The sequence below is a fragment of the Arvicanthis niloticus genome, chromosome 16 (genome assembly GCF_011762505.2).
Source record: "Arvicanthis niloticus isolate mArvNil1 chromosome 16, mArvNil1.pat.X, whole genome shotgun sequence".
Lineage (NCBI taxonomy): Eukaryota > Metazoa > Chordata > Mammalia > Rodentia > Muridae > Arvicanthis > Arvicanthis niloticus.
In genome coordinates, this window is record NC_047673.1 from 27,731,272 (window position 1) to 27,744,575 (window position 13,304).

Consider the following 13,304-nt stretch of genomic DNA (forward strand, 5'->3'; position numbering starts at 1 on the left):
GGAAGAGAAAGACAAATAGCCCCTGTGAGGGACCCCCTTTCCTGTTGTAAAGCCCAATGACGTGAGAAATCTCTGCAGAGAGATCTGTTGTAGGTGTCAACACAGCCTTGAGCCCATCCGGGCAGACTGGCCATTCTCTGGATCTCTGTACACACACCAAAGGTACTCGGGGCTGCAGATGCTAACATGAGTTTGCAGATTCCCAGGCTGCAGAAGACTGGTCATCCTTCCTTGTTTCACCAGCATCGCCTCGCTCCTACCCCCACAGAAACGAGCCTGAACTTATTGCACGTTTACAGGGCTGGCAGAACTACTCAAGTTACTCCTGCCACTGGCTCTTGGAAGGCTTTTGGGATTTGCATTCCTTAAACAAATGGAATTTAAATTCCTTGGGCAGATTTCATCCCAACTGAACACCAAGCTGACATGCGGGGCCATGATCTTATTCTTGAGGGTTTATGTTTTATAAGCACTCCTCTGTGCTTGGGCCTGTTTCACTCTTGTGGCTAGCCCTTTGGTTTTGAAAGCACCTGTAAGTTATCTCCACATCAGCTCACAGAGCTCTTGCATGATACAATGGCAAGGGCATAGTAAGGTAAGTAAGGTATCGCAGAAAGACTTCAGAAGACCAGAACTGTGGTTATTGGCTGTTGGTTAAGAAAAAAGCAGATGTTCCCTTGTACCTTTGCACGATCTAATAACTGGTACGTTGCAATCGGATGACATTTAATTGTCTCAAGGTGCAAACTGGGAGTTTATGCTACATAAGGAGGACAAGTGGAGCCTTAGTAGGTTCGAAATCACTTATTTGGTTGGCTGGATAGAGAACTACTACATTATTTCTCCAGCTGTCAAGATAAACTTTGCCTCAGATCTCTCTTGACCTATTTAATTCCCCTTTGATCTTTCAGTGATGGAGTGACAGGGCAGCAGTTTCTTCGGGATGCTAACAGCTGCTTTACTCACAGCTTGATTTATCTTGGTTCTCCCTGATTCTACAAAGACAAAAAGACGCAAAGGCAGGTTTTTAAGAGCATGGAGCACGGGGCAGGGTGAGCTAGCTAGCTTTGCTTAAAGCTACACATGCATGACCTAACAAAAGTGATGGAAATGTGCAGGTGACCCATGTGAACTATGCCATACCGGTGGCACTGTGTACAGAACCCACTAATAATTTAGGGAGTCAGGGCTCTTCAGACAATATAGATATAGGTATTCTGGCCCAAGAGGCTTTTTATTTTGTATAGCTGTCTCTGAAGAGATGGGGGGGGGGGGGACACGGGACCCTTTCAGACAATTACAAGGTTTCCTGCTCTCTAGGGCTCAAGTAAACACTAACAAAATTAAACCTCTTGTAAATGGACATCACAAGTGAGACAGGAAACTGGTAAAAAGTCCATCAAAGGGTCTGGGGACCTACTTTAGTGGTAGAGTGCCTATCCTATGTGTGAAGCCCTGACCTCACGATGTCCAGAACAAAGAAAAGAGGGTCTATTATTTACCCTCGGCAGACATATAACTTACTAAGTAGACTGGGCTGGCCTCACAGTCACAGATCTGCCTGCCTCTGCCTCTCTAGCATCGGTACTAAAGGCATGTGCCATCACAGCAGGCTTGACAAGGAACTCTTTCATTTAGAATCCACATGCAGAGAAGCCACCATCTTTTTCAGTTGAAAGTGTAACACCTCCTGCGCTTAACAATTTCTAGTCACTGCAATTTTCAAGTGGGCAGCATCTAGGCATAGGGGCACAGGCTTCTATCTTCAGGAGTGAAGAGACTGACACAGAAGTGTCATGAGTTCAAGCCATATCTAGTGAGTCAGAGGCTAGCTAGCCTGGGCTAAGGTAGGAAGATTCCCACCTCAACCAAAATATTGAAAATAAAGCCCAAACCAAAGCAGGGATGGAAATGAAGAACTGAAGTGAGGGTTTAAGGTTCGTGTTAAGCTACGTTTTCTTAAAAATAAGAGAAGCAAATTCAATCAGTGTTCTGTAGCAAATGATAAATTTATTAGGTGTCTACAAGTACAAAACACTGAAAGCTGCTGTAGAGGAGTATAAAGATGTGCAGGAGAGAAGCCTGCCCTTGAAGAACTCAATCTAGACCACGAGTCACGTGGACAAATCGTGGCCATGGTAGAAGATGTTAACCCCAGTTCTTGGAAAGTCCCGTGCTCCGAATTCTCCTCTGGCCAGACGTAAGTAATCCCTCCAACAGGAAAGTTAAACGTGGGAAAGAGACCTTCTGCGGATTAATCAGTGACCTTTACTTTGGGTATGAGCTTCGCTCTGTTGCTGTTGCTCCGTTCCTGTAACTTCTCAGCATCACTTCTGACCCTGGCCTGGAGAGACCCTCCAGGCTTCCTGAACCTTCACCAGGCTTTCCTGTTTGTGGGTGAGTGGCTCAGTTGCAGCTTGGCCTTGGAATGATTCGTCGTCGACTGACTTTTCTTTTAGCCGATGTATCTCTGGACTTTGGATGGCACTGGGGCCCTATGCTTTGCAATCCCTGCTTCTAAGGGCGGAGAAGGTGCAAGTGAGGGAGCAGGCCAGACCCTTCCTCTTAAACATTTAATAGTGCACTTACCGAATATACTCTGTACAGATATAGGGCAAATTATAAACCTCTTCCTTTATTTATTCTTTTTTGTTGTTGCTGTTCACTAAAACTGTATTCACGTAGAGTGTATTTACAATGCAGGGAGGGGAGCCTTGAGGTACAAAACCCAAAAGAATATCTGAGGTATAAATACAAGTATATCTTAAATAATAATCTTTATCATGCTTTATCTATGTCTGAAAGCACAGTAGACCAGACATGTGTACATGTTTCTCAATAGAACGGTATATACAGCATACAATCTTACAGATCTGGAAGCCATCGAAGTTGAATATACACACACATCTTCACAAAGCAACACTGATAATTCGAAATACTCAGACTTTAAAAACTCTACTCTGACCCCTCCCCCCATTCTTCAAAGAACCTTTGAAATAATACTGACAAGGTAACTAAGTTATAACAAAATAAAAGTCCTTCTTCAGCTCTCATACGGTACTCACTGTTTTGATCCATACAAAATAAAGTTACTAATACTGTCTTGAGTCAATCCTTACCATTACAGTAAAACCTGTATAAAGACCACCCTTCCAGAAACCTGCACTGTTTGCTCTTCACTGAGATTACCATCCCCCATTATTACTAAAGTATAGTTCAAGGGCATAATTAGAGAGACAGAGAGAGAGAGAGAGAGAGAGAGAGAGAGAGAGAGAGAGAGAAAGAAATACAGGAAAATAACAAATACAAAAGCTATTTGTGGATGAGGACAAACCCGGTTAAAATACACACATAGTTGTCAGGAACACTGACACCACCACCCATAATCAAAAGCCTCTTGTGCTTGGTTGGGTTAAACCTATTGAGGACACAGTTCCCTGTGTTGCCTTGTGTATTTTCGAGTTTATGTCACAAGCAACAATATACTATGAATTATAACAGGTAAAAAGCTTTGTTGAGCTGAGCCCCTTATTCCAACTATTAGACAGACCTAGGTAACTTAAGCCATATAGTGAGTCAGTTGTTCAAGACCAGCCTGGGCAACACGGGGAGACCCCATCTCAGAGTGACAAGTGAAAACAGAGCTGGGGACAGATTTCACTGTAGAGCGCTTGCCTGGACACCCAGTACTAGAAATAAGAAAATGATGATACTTTGCTTATGGGCGTGTCAGTATTCAGCTTTTCCATCTCACTTAAAGAAAAGCCTTTCTTTGGAGCCAGTCAAAGAAGTGAAGCTGATACTTATTCCTGAACTTATGAATTTATGGTTAAATTCCTTAGTCATGAGAAAACTACAGTTTATGGGAAAGCAAAGGTTTGCAGAAAAGAAAAAAAAAAAAAAAAAAAAAAAAAACACTTAATAACCTGGGGGCGGGGTGAAGAAGGGAGCTGGATTCCCCTTCTGGGTGCATCCCTGGGTAGTCAGCTATTCCAGGCTGAGCTGAACCTGGTACCTCAGCATCCTTTGTGGAGCATCTCAGTGTGCCAGACACTGCATCCCATCCCTTCATCTGTGCCACTCAGCCAGCAACACACACATTCACACTCCTCTGTGCAAACCATTCTCTGCTCATCTCAGTGAGAAAACCTGTCCGCGGGTACCAACTACTCCAGTGGATACGTCGGTCCCTCAGTACACCGCAAACAAAGGAACAGGTACACATACGCCGACATCACAAAACCATGACGTCTCTTCAATATCCTCCATTACGCTCTGAAAGAGTTCTTGCTTCTCAGAAGCAATCTGCATAATACAGGTACCCCGCCCCCCTCGAGTCTTATATATTCCAGTCAAGGTCTACAACATAGACCTAAGACAAACAGGAAGCAGCTTTAAGAATGTGTCAAATCTCTATAGTCAATCAGATCCAGGTGAAACTCTTCTTCCGAAGACTGGCAAGGTTCTAGCAACAATGACCCAGGTTGTGGATACAGGTGCTTCACTTCGGTCATCACCTAGATCTGGTATCCTTGGTTTCAGTGTTCTGATTACTGAAGGAGTCTCGGATCTTTACCACTTCAGCTGCACACAAATGTCCAAAAGACTTTGAATACCACTCTGGCATGTGGCCCCTGTCACACAAAAAGAAAAGCTGGTGAGTTAAATTAGAAACAAGCAAGGTAGGATCAAGGCAGTCTTGGAAGCTTTTTTTTTCAATTTCCACTATGAGGACTGTGCTCAGGGCCTCAAGATTGAGAGAATAAGTCTTTACTACTGTGCTGTGCCAAAGGTTCCTATGTCCATTTCTTTCTCTTTTTGACACAGTATCTCTATGCAGCCCTGGCTGCCCTAGAACTGGCTATGTAGTCCAGGCTGGCCTTGAACTCACTGTTGAGTCCTGCCTCAGCCTCTCAAGTGCCGGGATGCCTACTATCAATCCTCTGTGAACAACGCATGAAAGTACGGATTGTTTGTTGTCAGCAGACAACCTCCAGGCATTCTCATTACACATTTAGGACCAGAACGTTTCCAGGGAACACCATTTAAATCTACATATTCAATGACCCTGGATACTGGACACGCAATGACACTGCTTAGAGACAGCTTGAGCATGTATCACCTAAATGGACTGCACAGGGTAATTGACATTTACAAAGGGGGAATTGTTTACGAAGTGTGCATTCACTAGTTGATCTTGGACATCCTTCTATCTGAAGAACCATGTTCATTTACCTCACAAAGAAGAGGCGCAATCGATTTACAAAACATGCGCATTGTTCAAACACCTTCCGGTATAAAACAAGCAGTATCTACTTGGGTCAATATAAAGTATACTACTTCCTGTGGCCTTAAATTTGTGATGGAAACTACCAAATTCAGCGTACCTCGGTCTCACATTTCTTAAGGAACCCAGATTGGAAGCAATACCCAAAGGGACAGCCAACACCAAGGTTCTACTTTATATGTACCACTCTTTATTAGGTCTTCAAAACACAGGGACAGATTCATTTCGCCTTTCTTGGAATTATATGGGAAATCTACATCTTCTGCATCACCATCCCCACGTCAAAAGGTCACAATCAGAATGTACCTTAAATCAGCTCTGCACATGTAGGTAAGCTTGGATTTTCCTGACCCGCAGGGTTCAATCAGATATCTGGACAGGAGCAAGTTAACCCTCACCCCCGCCACGGGTGCCCGGTCGTGATCCACAGAGGTGAGTAAGAGAGCACAGGCTCCCCTGGGTAAGTTAGTCCTCCAGGTCCTGTGGAGACAAAAACCAAAAGGGAAATGGAATTTCTCAGAGGCCAGATTGAAAATGGTACCTCCATCCTGGGATCCTCCCGATCCCTTGAACACTGACTCTGGGTGGACAACCTGTACAGGGTGGCTTCTGCTTAGGGTGTGTACTGGCTGGTTCTGTGTGTCAACTTGACATAAGCTGGAGTTATCACAGAGAAAGGAGCCTCCTTTGAGGAAATGCCTCCATGAGATCCAGCTGTAAGGCATTTTCTCAACGAGTGATCAAGAATGGGAGAGCCCATTGTGAATGGTGCCATCCCTGGGCTGGTGGTCCCGGGTTCTATAAGAAAGCAACTGAGCAAGCCAGGGGAAGCAAGCCAGTAAGCAGCACCCCCGGCATGGTCTCTGCATCAGCTCCTACCTCCAGGTTCCTGCCCTGTGTAAGTTCCTGTCCTCTTTTGGTGATGAACAGCAATGTGGAAATGTAAGTCGAATAAACCCTTTCCTCCCCAACTTGCTGTTTGATCATGATGTTTTGTACAGGAATAGAAACCCTAACTAAGAGTGGATATGCTTAGTCACTCTGTGTCTTTTTGGAAAAGAGCCACGCTGAAGTGGTTTTTTTTGTTGTTGTTTGTTTTGTTTTTTACGTTTCATGGATGTCTCAGGACACTGGCATCAAACATGCAGCCAACAGTTCTGGAAGAGTAACGAGACATTTCCTCAAAGCTTTTTGAATCAGCTCCTTCAACAGCCTTCAGATTATTGAACTCAGACGTGGGAGTGACATATAAGGCAGCCTCAGTCACGTATCACATGGCACTCAATGCTATTTCCCTATTCACTCATTAGCTCTTTCTAACCAGAATATCGGTATTCCATGCGACCGTGGTGCCCACTCACTTGAAAAGTCGTTCCCTTTCTGAGCTCAGTTCCAAGAGGTACAGCATTACTCAGGGAAGCACAGTCCACAGAAACATAAACGTGCTTTGAAACCGCTCATCACTGTTCTTGACATCTACGGCTGGTTTTGAATACTGTAATCATAGTGTATGTTTGAGTGACACCTGGGCTCAGTCCTGATGTTTGGTTGTCCATGTCACAGTCAAATCAATTTGAGACTCACCTCAATACAACGTAGTCCCGGGCAGGATGGGGTGCCATGCTGTTTTGGACGTATTGGTAGATTTCAGTCTGGCTGTCCAGGATTTCGATCACCTTGGAGTCCAGCAGGTCCACATCCCAGAGGTGCTGTTCTTTCAGGAGGCGCTTCAAGATCTCCTCCGGTGCAGCAGGGACTTCAATAGTTGACCTCCAAAGCCTTAGTGGGGGTCCTTCACTGACCTGAAAAGAAGATGTAGGTGTTGGTTTGTTTGTTTTGAGATAGGGTTTCTCTGAGCACTCATGGCCATTCTGGAACTCACTCTGTAGACCTTGAATTTTAGAGATCTACCAACCTCTGCCTCCCAAGTTGGTGGTATGCACCACCAATGCCAGGCAAGATTTTTTTGTTTGTTTGTTTGTTTTGTTTTTTAATGCTAAGCTAAAGCATATATACTTTTGAGTCTGAAAGCAAATTTTGAGTAGTGGTCATGGAGCCTCTGTTCACAGACTGATTAGTAAATCTATGTTAGTTAGCTATTGGTTCTAAACACATTCAAAAGCAGTCTACAAGTGCAAACAGAATGATATCAAATCCCCGTGGCTTGTACGAGGAATGACTGGGATGATTTCATTCATTTCATCCCTAAGTCTGTATGGCCATTTGACAACTCTGTTTTCAAGGTGGTGGAGACAGTGTTGACAAATCCCTTGATGGACATTTTGCTGAGCTATAAAGGATGCCCCAAACAATGCCTCAGAACAAATGGGAGCGTCAAACTATTTTCTTCACATTATAGAAAAAAAAAATCTAAGCATGTACAAAGATGCCCCTTTAAACCAAATAACACCAGTGAATCTTCCACATAAGGACAGAGCAGTAGGTCTCAACTTTTCTAACACTGTGACTCTTTAACACAGTTCCTCATGTTGTGGTGACCCCCAACCATAACATTATTTTCCTTGCTACTTCCTAAGTGATTTTGCTAGCATAAGTCATTTTGCTACCGTTATGAATCATAATGTAAATATCAGATATACAACCCCCTAAGGGGTCACGACCCACAGATTGGGTACCACTGTTCTAAGATGATTCTGAGTTTCTTCATGAGCAGACGGAGATTTATCATGTGTCAGTGTTTGTCCCTCTGTGGCTGATGTCCATTTACCCAGGGAATCTCGATCACCTGGCTGCCCAACACAGGGACATCTGTCAGTGACAGAGATCACCACAGACAGTACAACCGGGCAGAGTCTCAGGTCTGATGACTCAAAGTCATAGCTACAGGAATGCACCAGGGAGAAGACTGACCTTCTTATAGGACAGCTCAGCCTGTTCAGAGGTGGGGTAGCTGACCCAGCCTTTGAACTTCTCTTTGACCTCCTTAAACAGGCCATCCACACAGTCCTGGAGGAAGTGTCTGTAGTCAGCAGGCTGATCACTATTCAGGTGTCCCAAGGCCTCCAGTGTCAGGGGCTTCAGCTCTTGTTCAGTGTATGAGTTACGGCACCGGCTCATTTCTTCAGGAACCTGGGAGGAGCACGAAAGACAAGAAGTTGATGGGTCTGCCGGCGTCTTGGCAGAAGATGAAGGGCAGAATCAGCGAATCAACAGCCTGACTCAAGCCGGCAGTCTGCTCCCTCAAGACAGTGAAGGATCTAAGTAATCACAACAGGGCTTACACGGAGCGAAGCAGGTTTCTCAGACACAATTTTAATTCCTGATCATTCGTGACTTCTGCTTTTTTGTTTGTTTGTTTGTCTTCTTGTTTAAATACTAGGGTTTCTCTTATGTGGCCCTGGCTGTTCTGGAACTAGCTCTATAGACCGGCTGGCTTCAAATTCTGTTTTTGCTTTTTAAGTAAAAGGTAGACAGTTTCATAAAAAATTAACTGCAAAAGGTGTATAAACATGCATATATTTCAATGCATATAAGAATACCTGTGTGTGTGTATATGTATCTGAAAGGCAGACAGAGCGAGAGAGAGAGAGAGAGAGAGTGTGTCTGTCTGTATGTATGTATGTAACTTTTTAGCCTATGTACATAATCTCCAATTATGGGAAAGCCCTTTTGTGTGTGGAAACAAGTACCAAGCCACTGACTTTGTGACCACTCACAGTATCCTTAGCTCAGCACCCAAGCCTTGGGATTGTATACCTGGAAGAGCTTCTTGCACTCAGCGATCATGTGGGCCAGCCCTTGAGTGGCCGCTAGGTTTTCATTCAGATCTTTCTGGTCTGGTTTGCCCAAACTCTGTTTTCTTTGCATTACCCTGGGAAGAAGAAAAGAAAGGGCTTTTGATAACGAGCAGGTGAGGTGGTCCAAAGAGCCTTTCATTTTGTTCAGCGCAGTTTCTCAACAGTTTTATTAAAAACACAACGCAAAACACTAACATACATATTCTCGTTAAATAGGAAGACTATTTAAAGACATCTTAAAGTAGTTCACAAGAGTGTTTACGTGCTGGGGGCTGAGGCAGCTTCTAAGGGGGCTGATGTGGGAGCTGTTTGGACTAGGGATAGATGGCATCGCCATTGTTACTGGCTAAGTAAACCTTAGGTGCAGGATAAACCTATTGTTTCCTGGAGGTTGGGTCTTATTCTTATCTGGCTCCTCTTCTAATCGCCTCCTGTAGTTTTCTATCCCATTAAAGTCAGAATGTCCCAACAACTTTTAACACTAGTTAAAAGGCTATTTGAGTAGTGTATGGTCTCCAGGTGCAATGGCTTCAATGTATCAAGCTGAGAAACACTTTTCAGGCTCCTACTGCAGGATAGAGGCAGGATGTGTTGGGTCCAGCTAGTCATTCTTTCCTCCAGTGATGGAGGGGAGGTCTGATCACCAACTATTCAGGTAAGAAATGCAAATCAGACCTGCTATTTCTTCCTTCCAGAGCTAAACTTTCCCTAAACTTCACTTTACTTTTGAAAAAAAAAAAAAAAAAAAAAAAACCACACTTAACAGTTTGTCCATCTACTGTGATTGTTATGACAGGAGAAGACAAATGGAAAGGATACAGTCCTATGCCGGTATAGAGTAAGTCCTGGCCAGTATCAGTCTTTATGTGCATTCAGCTTCCTCCAATTTTCCTATAGCTACTCCTGCCTTCTATACATGTGTTCCAGGTAGAAATGTTTGCCAATAATTGGCTTAGGCCTTATATTAGGCTGGAGCAACTCTGAGGCTCAGTAACCTTTGTCCTTTGTAGCTTTGTTTTCAACTTCAGGAACAGACCAGAAATGTGTTTTTCCTGATCCCATGGAGGCTAAGACTCTGGGGACTAGGCACCCACCCAGGAGTTTTATAGGTCAGTAGGTCTGCAGGGCTGTTGGCTGGGAGAACAGAAATGACCCCCTTTGATTTGCCCTCACCCCTGGCCCCGCCAAAGCATAAGCCCACGGTGCTTCCTCTCAGGACCACTGTGTTTAGTAGATTGCTAGGAGAAGAGACAGGCAACGGGTTGCTCTGTGAGCTGACAGTGACAAGGGTCTGGGCAGGATAGGTCCCTAAGAAATTCACATTTAGGACAATTGGTGGTGCTGTCGTGGCAGGTTTTTAAAAAGTTTGGAGGTGGGACTTAGGTGGAGAAAATAGGTCACTGGGAGTGGGTCCTTGGGTATCTTGTTTCTGTCCTATGTGTGTCCTGTGGGTAGGGGCTTTAAGACCCTAGTCCTAGCTGCTTGGAAGTATTTTCCTAGCAGCCCCCAGATGAAGATGTAGAACTCTCAGCTCTGCCTGCACCATGTCTGCCTAGATGCTGCCATGCTCCCATCTTGATGATAATGGACTGAACCTCTGAACCTCTAAGCCAGCTCCAATTAAATGTTGTCTTTTATAAGACTTGCCTTGGTCACGGTGTCTGTTCACAGCAGTAAAACCCTGACTAATACACGCCCTTAAGTCGTTTGTGTCAAGTCATCTTTTACAGCAACATACAAGGACTTAATTGCAGGACTAACCACCTTTGCTCGGTTCGGGTAAGAATCCAACAGAACACAGGGCCATGACCCTAAAAGGAAGTGTGAGAGGCCGCACAGGAACAGAGCCTGGGCATGCTCTCCCTTGCATGTGATCTGTACCTTGGAGAAGAATTCTCTCGCTTCAGGGTGTTGAGGTGGAAGAGAGACGGAGCTAAGCACACAGCCAGGTTGGTGGGAGTCATCTGGTTTTCTTTCACAGCTGCTGTGACATCGCTCAAGAAATACAGAAGTGTCTGGAGAACCTCCCGGTTCTCGTCGGGCAGGAGCATAATGGCCGCCTTGATGGCTTGGAGGCGCTGGTCCTTGGGCACATCTGCAGGACACAAGTATTCCCACCACCAACTCAGTAATTTTCCATGCACATGGCAAGTCCACATCCCAAAGCAAACATCGGCATCAAACACTGAACAGTCACTTGTAGAAAGCATACTGAAGATTAATAAGGAAGAAATTATGGGCTGCCACCGGCGTCACTACCCTCAAGTATTTCCTGCCTTGTGGGGGAGTTAAAACACTTTAAACACCCACAATACTAACACGCTCTTAAATCGACCTCAGACTTCGGCTCCAGACGATGTGTGCCTTTAGCGTACAGAACTGTTTCTTCTAAGCACTTAAAAAAAAAATCTCTAATTTGCCATCTTAGTTATTGAAATCATTCTACATTAAAGATTTTGTTTGTGTAGTTTCAATAAAAAGTTTTATGTGAGACACGTGCAAGACATTAACAACGGAGGCTGCTCAGCTTTGTAGAAAGGGTTCAGGATCTTTGGTGACCAATTTTGACCCATCTGCCCATCCTTTAAATGAAGAAAGGTTATGAAAAATATGAAACCAATTTCAATAGACAGTTCTTAAATAATGGCTTTTAAGGTCTTTAGAAGGCACACCAAGAAGCAAATGTGTAAAAGTACACATTAGCCTGTAGAATAACTTATACTGTAATAAGTCTGTGCCCGGCATTCCTGTCCCATTTACCAGGCAAACTGTGTGTGTGTGTGTGTGTGTGTGTGTGTGTGTGTGTGTGTGTTTAAAGCAAGTGGTGGAAAAAGCAAGTCACTTAAATGCAAGGCCCTAAGACAAACTGATTAAACGGCTCCATGGTTACAACGCATAACAAATACCTCTGTGGGGGGAAAATGTGACCTGTGTTTTCATAAAATATGAAAGGTTGAGAGAAAGCATGAAGCAGTCCAGACCAGCTCCGTTTCTCATAAAATGAAGTCCAGCGTGTCACTTCTAAAGATTATTTCAGCACCAAGACAGGCTGCTTTTAAATCACGCGGCTCTGACGTCACCGGAGCCCAGAAAAAATACAAGGCTGTGAAAGCCACAGTCCTTGTCTTGATCATTCACTTCCTCAACGATTTGCCCTAAGCCCAGCCTGAAAAGCAAGGAGGGCATGTGTATTGTCTCCCTAGGTGTTTAGGAAGGAACCGGAATGAGTAACTGGAAAAGGGAAAAAAGGATTATTTATTCATTTTTCCAGTGAGCTAAAATACACAGGCGCCAGAGAAAATTTAACTTCAACATCCCTGTAAGAGAGTATAAAGTAAACTTTAAGTCTATAGATGGGGAGCAGGAAAGGAAGTGAGAGGTAGGGGGAGGGGACGGAGAGAGAGGTTGGGTGGAGAAAAGGGAGGAGAGGAAGAGGAAGAAGAGGAAGAAGAGGAGGAAGGCAGAGAGGGAGAAGGGATGATGGAAGGCCAGTATATCATTATGGCACCCGACTTTTCAACACCTACTGTTCTAGATAAATGAAAGATGACAGTGGAGTTGACGGTAAAAACATACAAGTGACTTCTTCTGTACTTCCTGACCCTTCAGCAACATTAATTTTCTCTCTCTTTTTAAGACAATGTCTCATGAGACCCAGGTAGCCCTCAAATTCAGTATGTAGACAAGGATGACCTTGAACTTCAGATCCTCCCATCTCCAAAGCTCTAGGGTTACTGGTGAGCCATCACACCAGGTTTATATAGCGCTGCTGAGAAAACTCAGTACCTTATGTGTGCTACACAATCCCTCTGCCAACACACTCCCAGCTCACAAAAATTACTTCTCAAACTATTTAGTAAGGATACATCAACCTATCACACACACACACACAAACTGCGCACTTGGGTTTCGAGAAGGTCAGCATGCGGATTTTCTCCACAAAAGGATGACACACAAAGAGGCTACATGTTTCAGTTGGTCCCCTCAATCGCCTTAAAAAGATCCAGGAATGCTTACACTGGTAGATCTGTAGGAAGGTTTCGGAGAGTTTATTCGTCATGAGGGGTTCAGGAAGATCTCGAAAATATTGCTTTAACATGTCTGCCACATCATAAGCGGACTGGCCTTCATAGTTGACGTAATCTTCAGTGCTTTCGTTCATCTGGCGTAGAGCCTGGATCCGGGATTTGACACCTGACTTCCTGAAGAGCCCGACCTTTTGGGAGAAAAACACCAGGGATGAGTGTTGGAAGCAGGAC

General features: G+C 44.4%; 1 protein-coding gene across 3 annotated transcripts in view; it reads right to left on the reverse strand.

Annotated features, from left to right (window-relative positions):
• Positions 1-1,990: 1,990 nt before the first annotated feature.
• The window catches only part of Dlc1 (DLC1 Rho GTPase activating protein), a 370,246-nt gene continuing 358,932 nt past the window's right edge, over positions 1,991-13,304 (reverse strand). For all 3 annotated transcript variants that reach the window (XM_076914035.1, XM_076914036.1, XM_034520166.2), the window contains 7 exons: positions 13,063-13,261; positions 10,927-11,140; positions 9,005-9,119; positions 8,159-8,377; positions 6,872-7,089; positions 5,594-5,767; positions 1,991-4,634 (listed from right to left, as the gene is read on the reverse strand). In XM_076914035.1, coding sequence (XP_076770150.1) covers positions 4,514-4,634; positions 5,594-5,767; positions 6,872-7,089; positions 8,159-8,377; positions 9,005-9,119; positions 10,927-11,140; positions 13,063-13,261 — 1,260 coding nt within the window. In that variant the 3' untranslated portion in view covers positions 1,991-4,513. The remainder of the gene's footprint in view (positions 4,635-5,593; positions 5,768-6,871; positions 7,090-8,158; positions 8,378-9,004; positions 9,120-10,926; positions 11,141-13,062; positions 13,262-13,304) is intronic.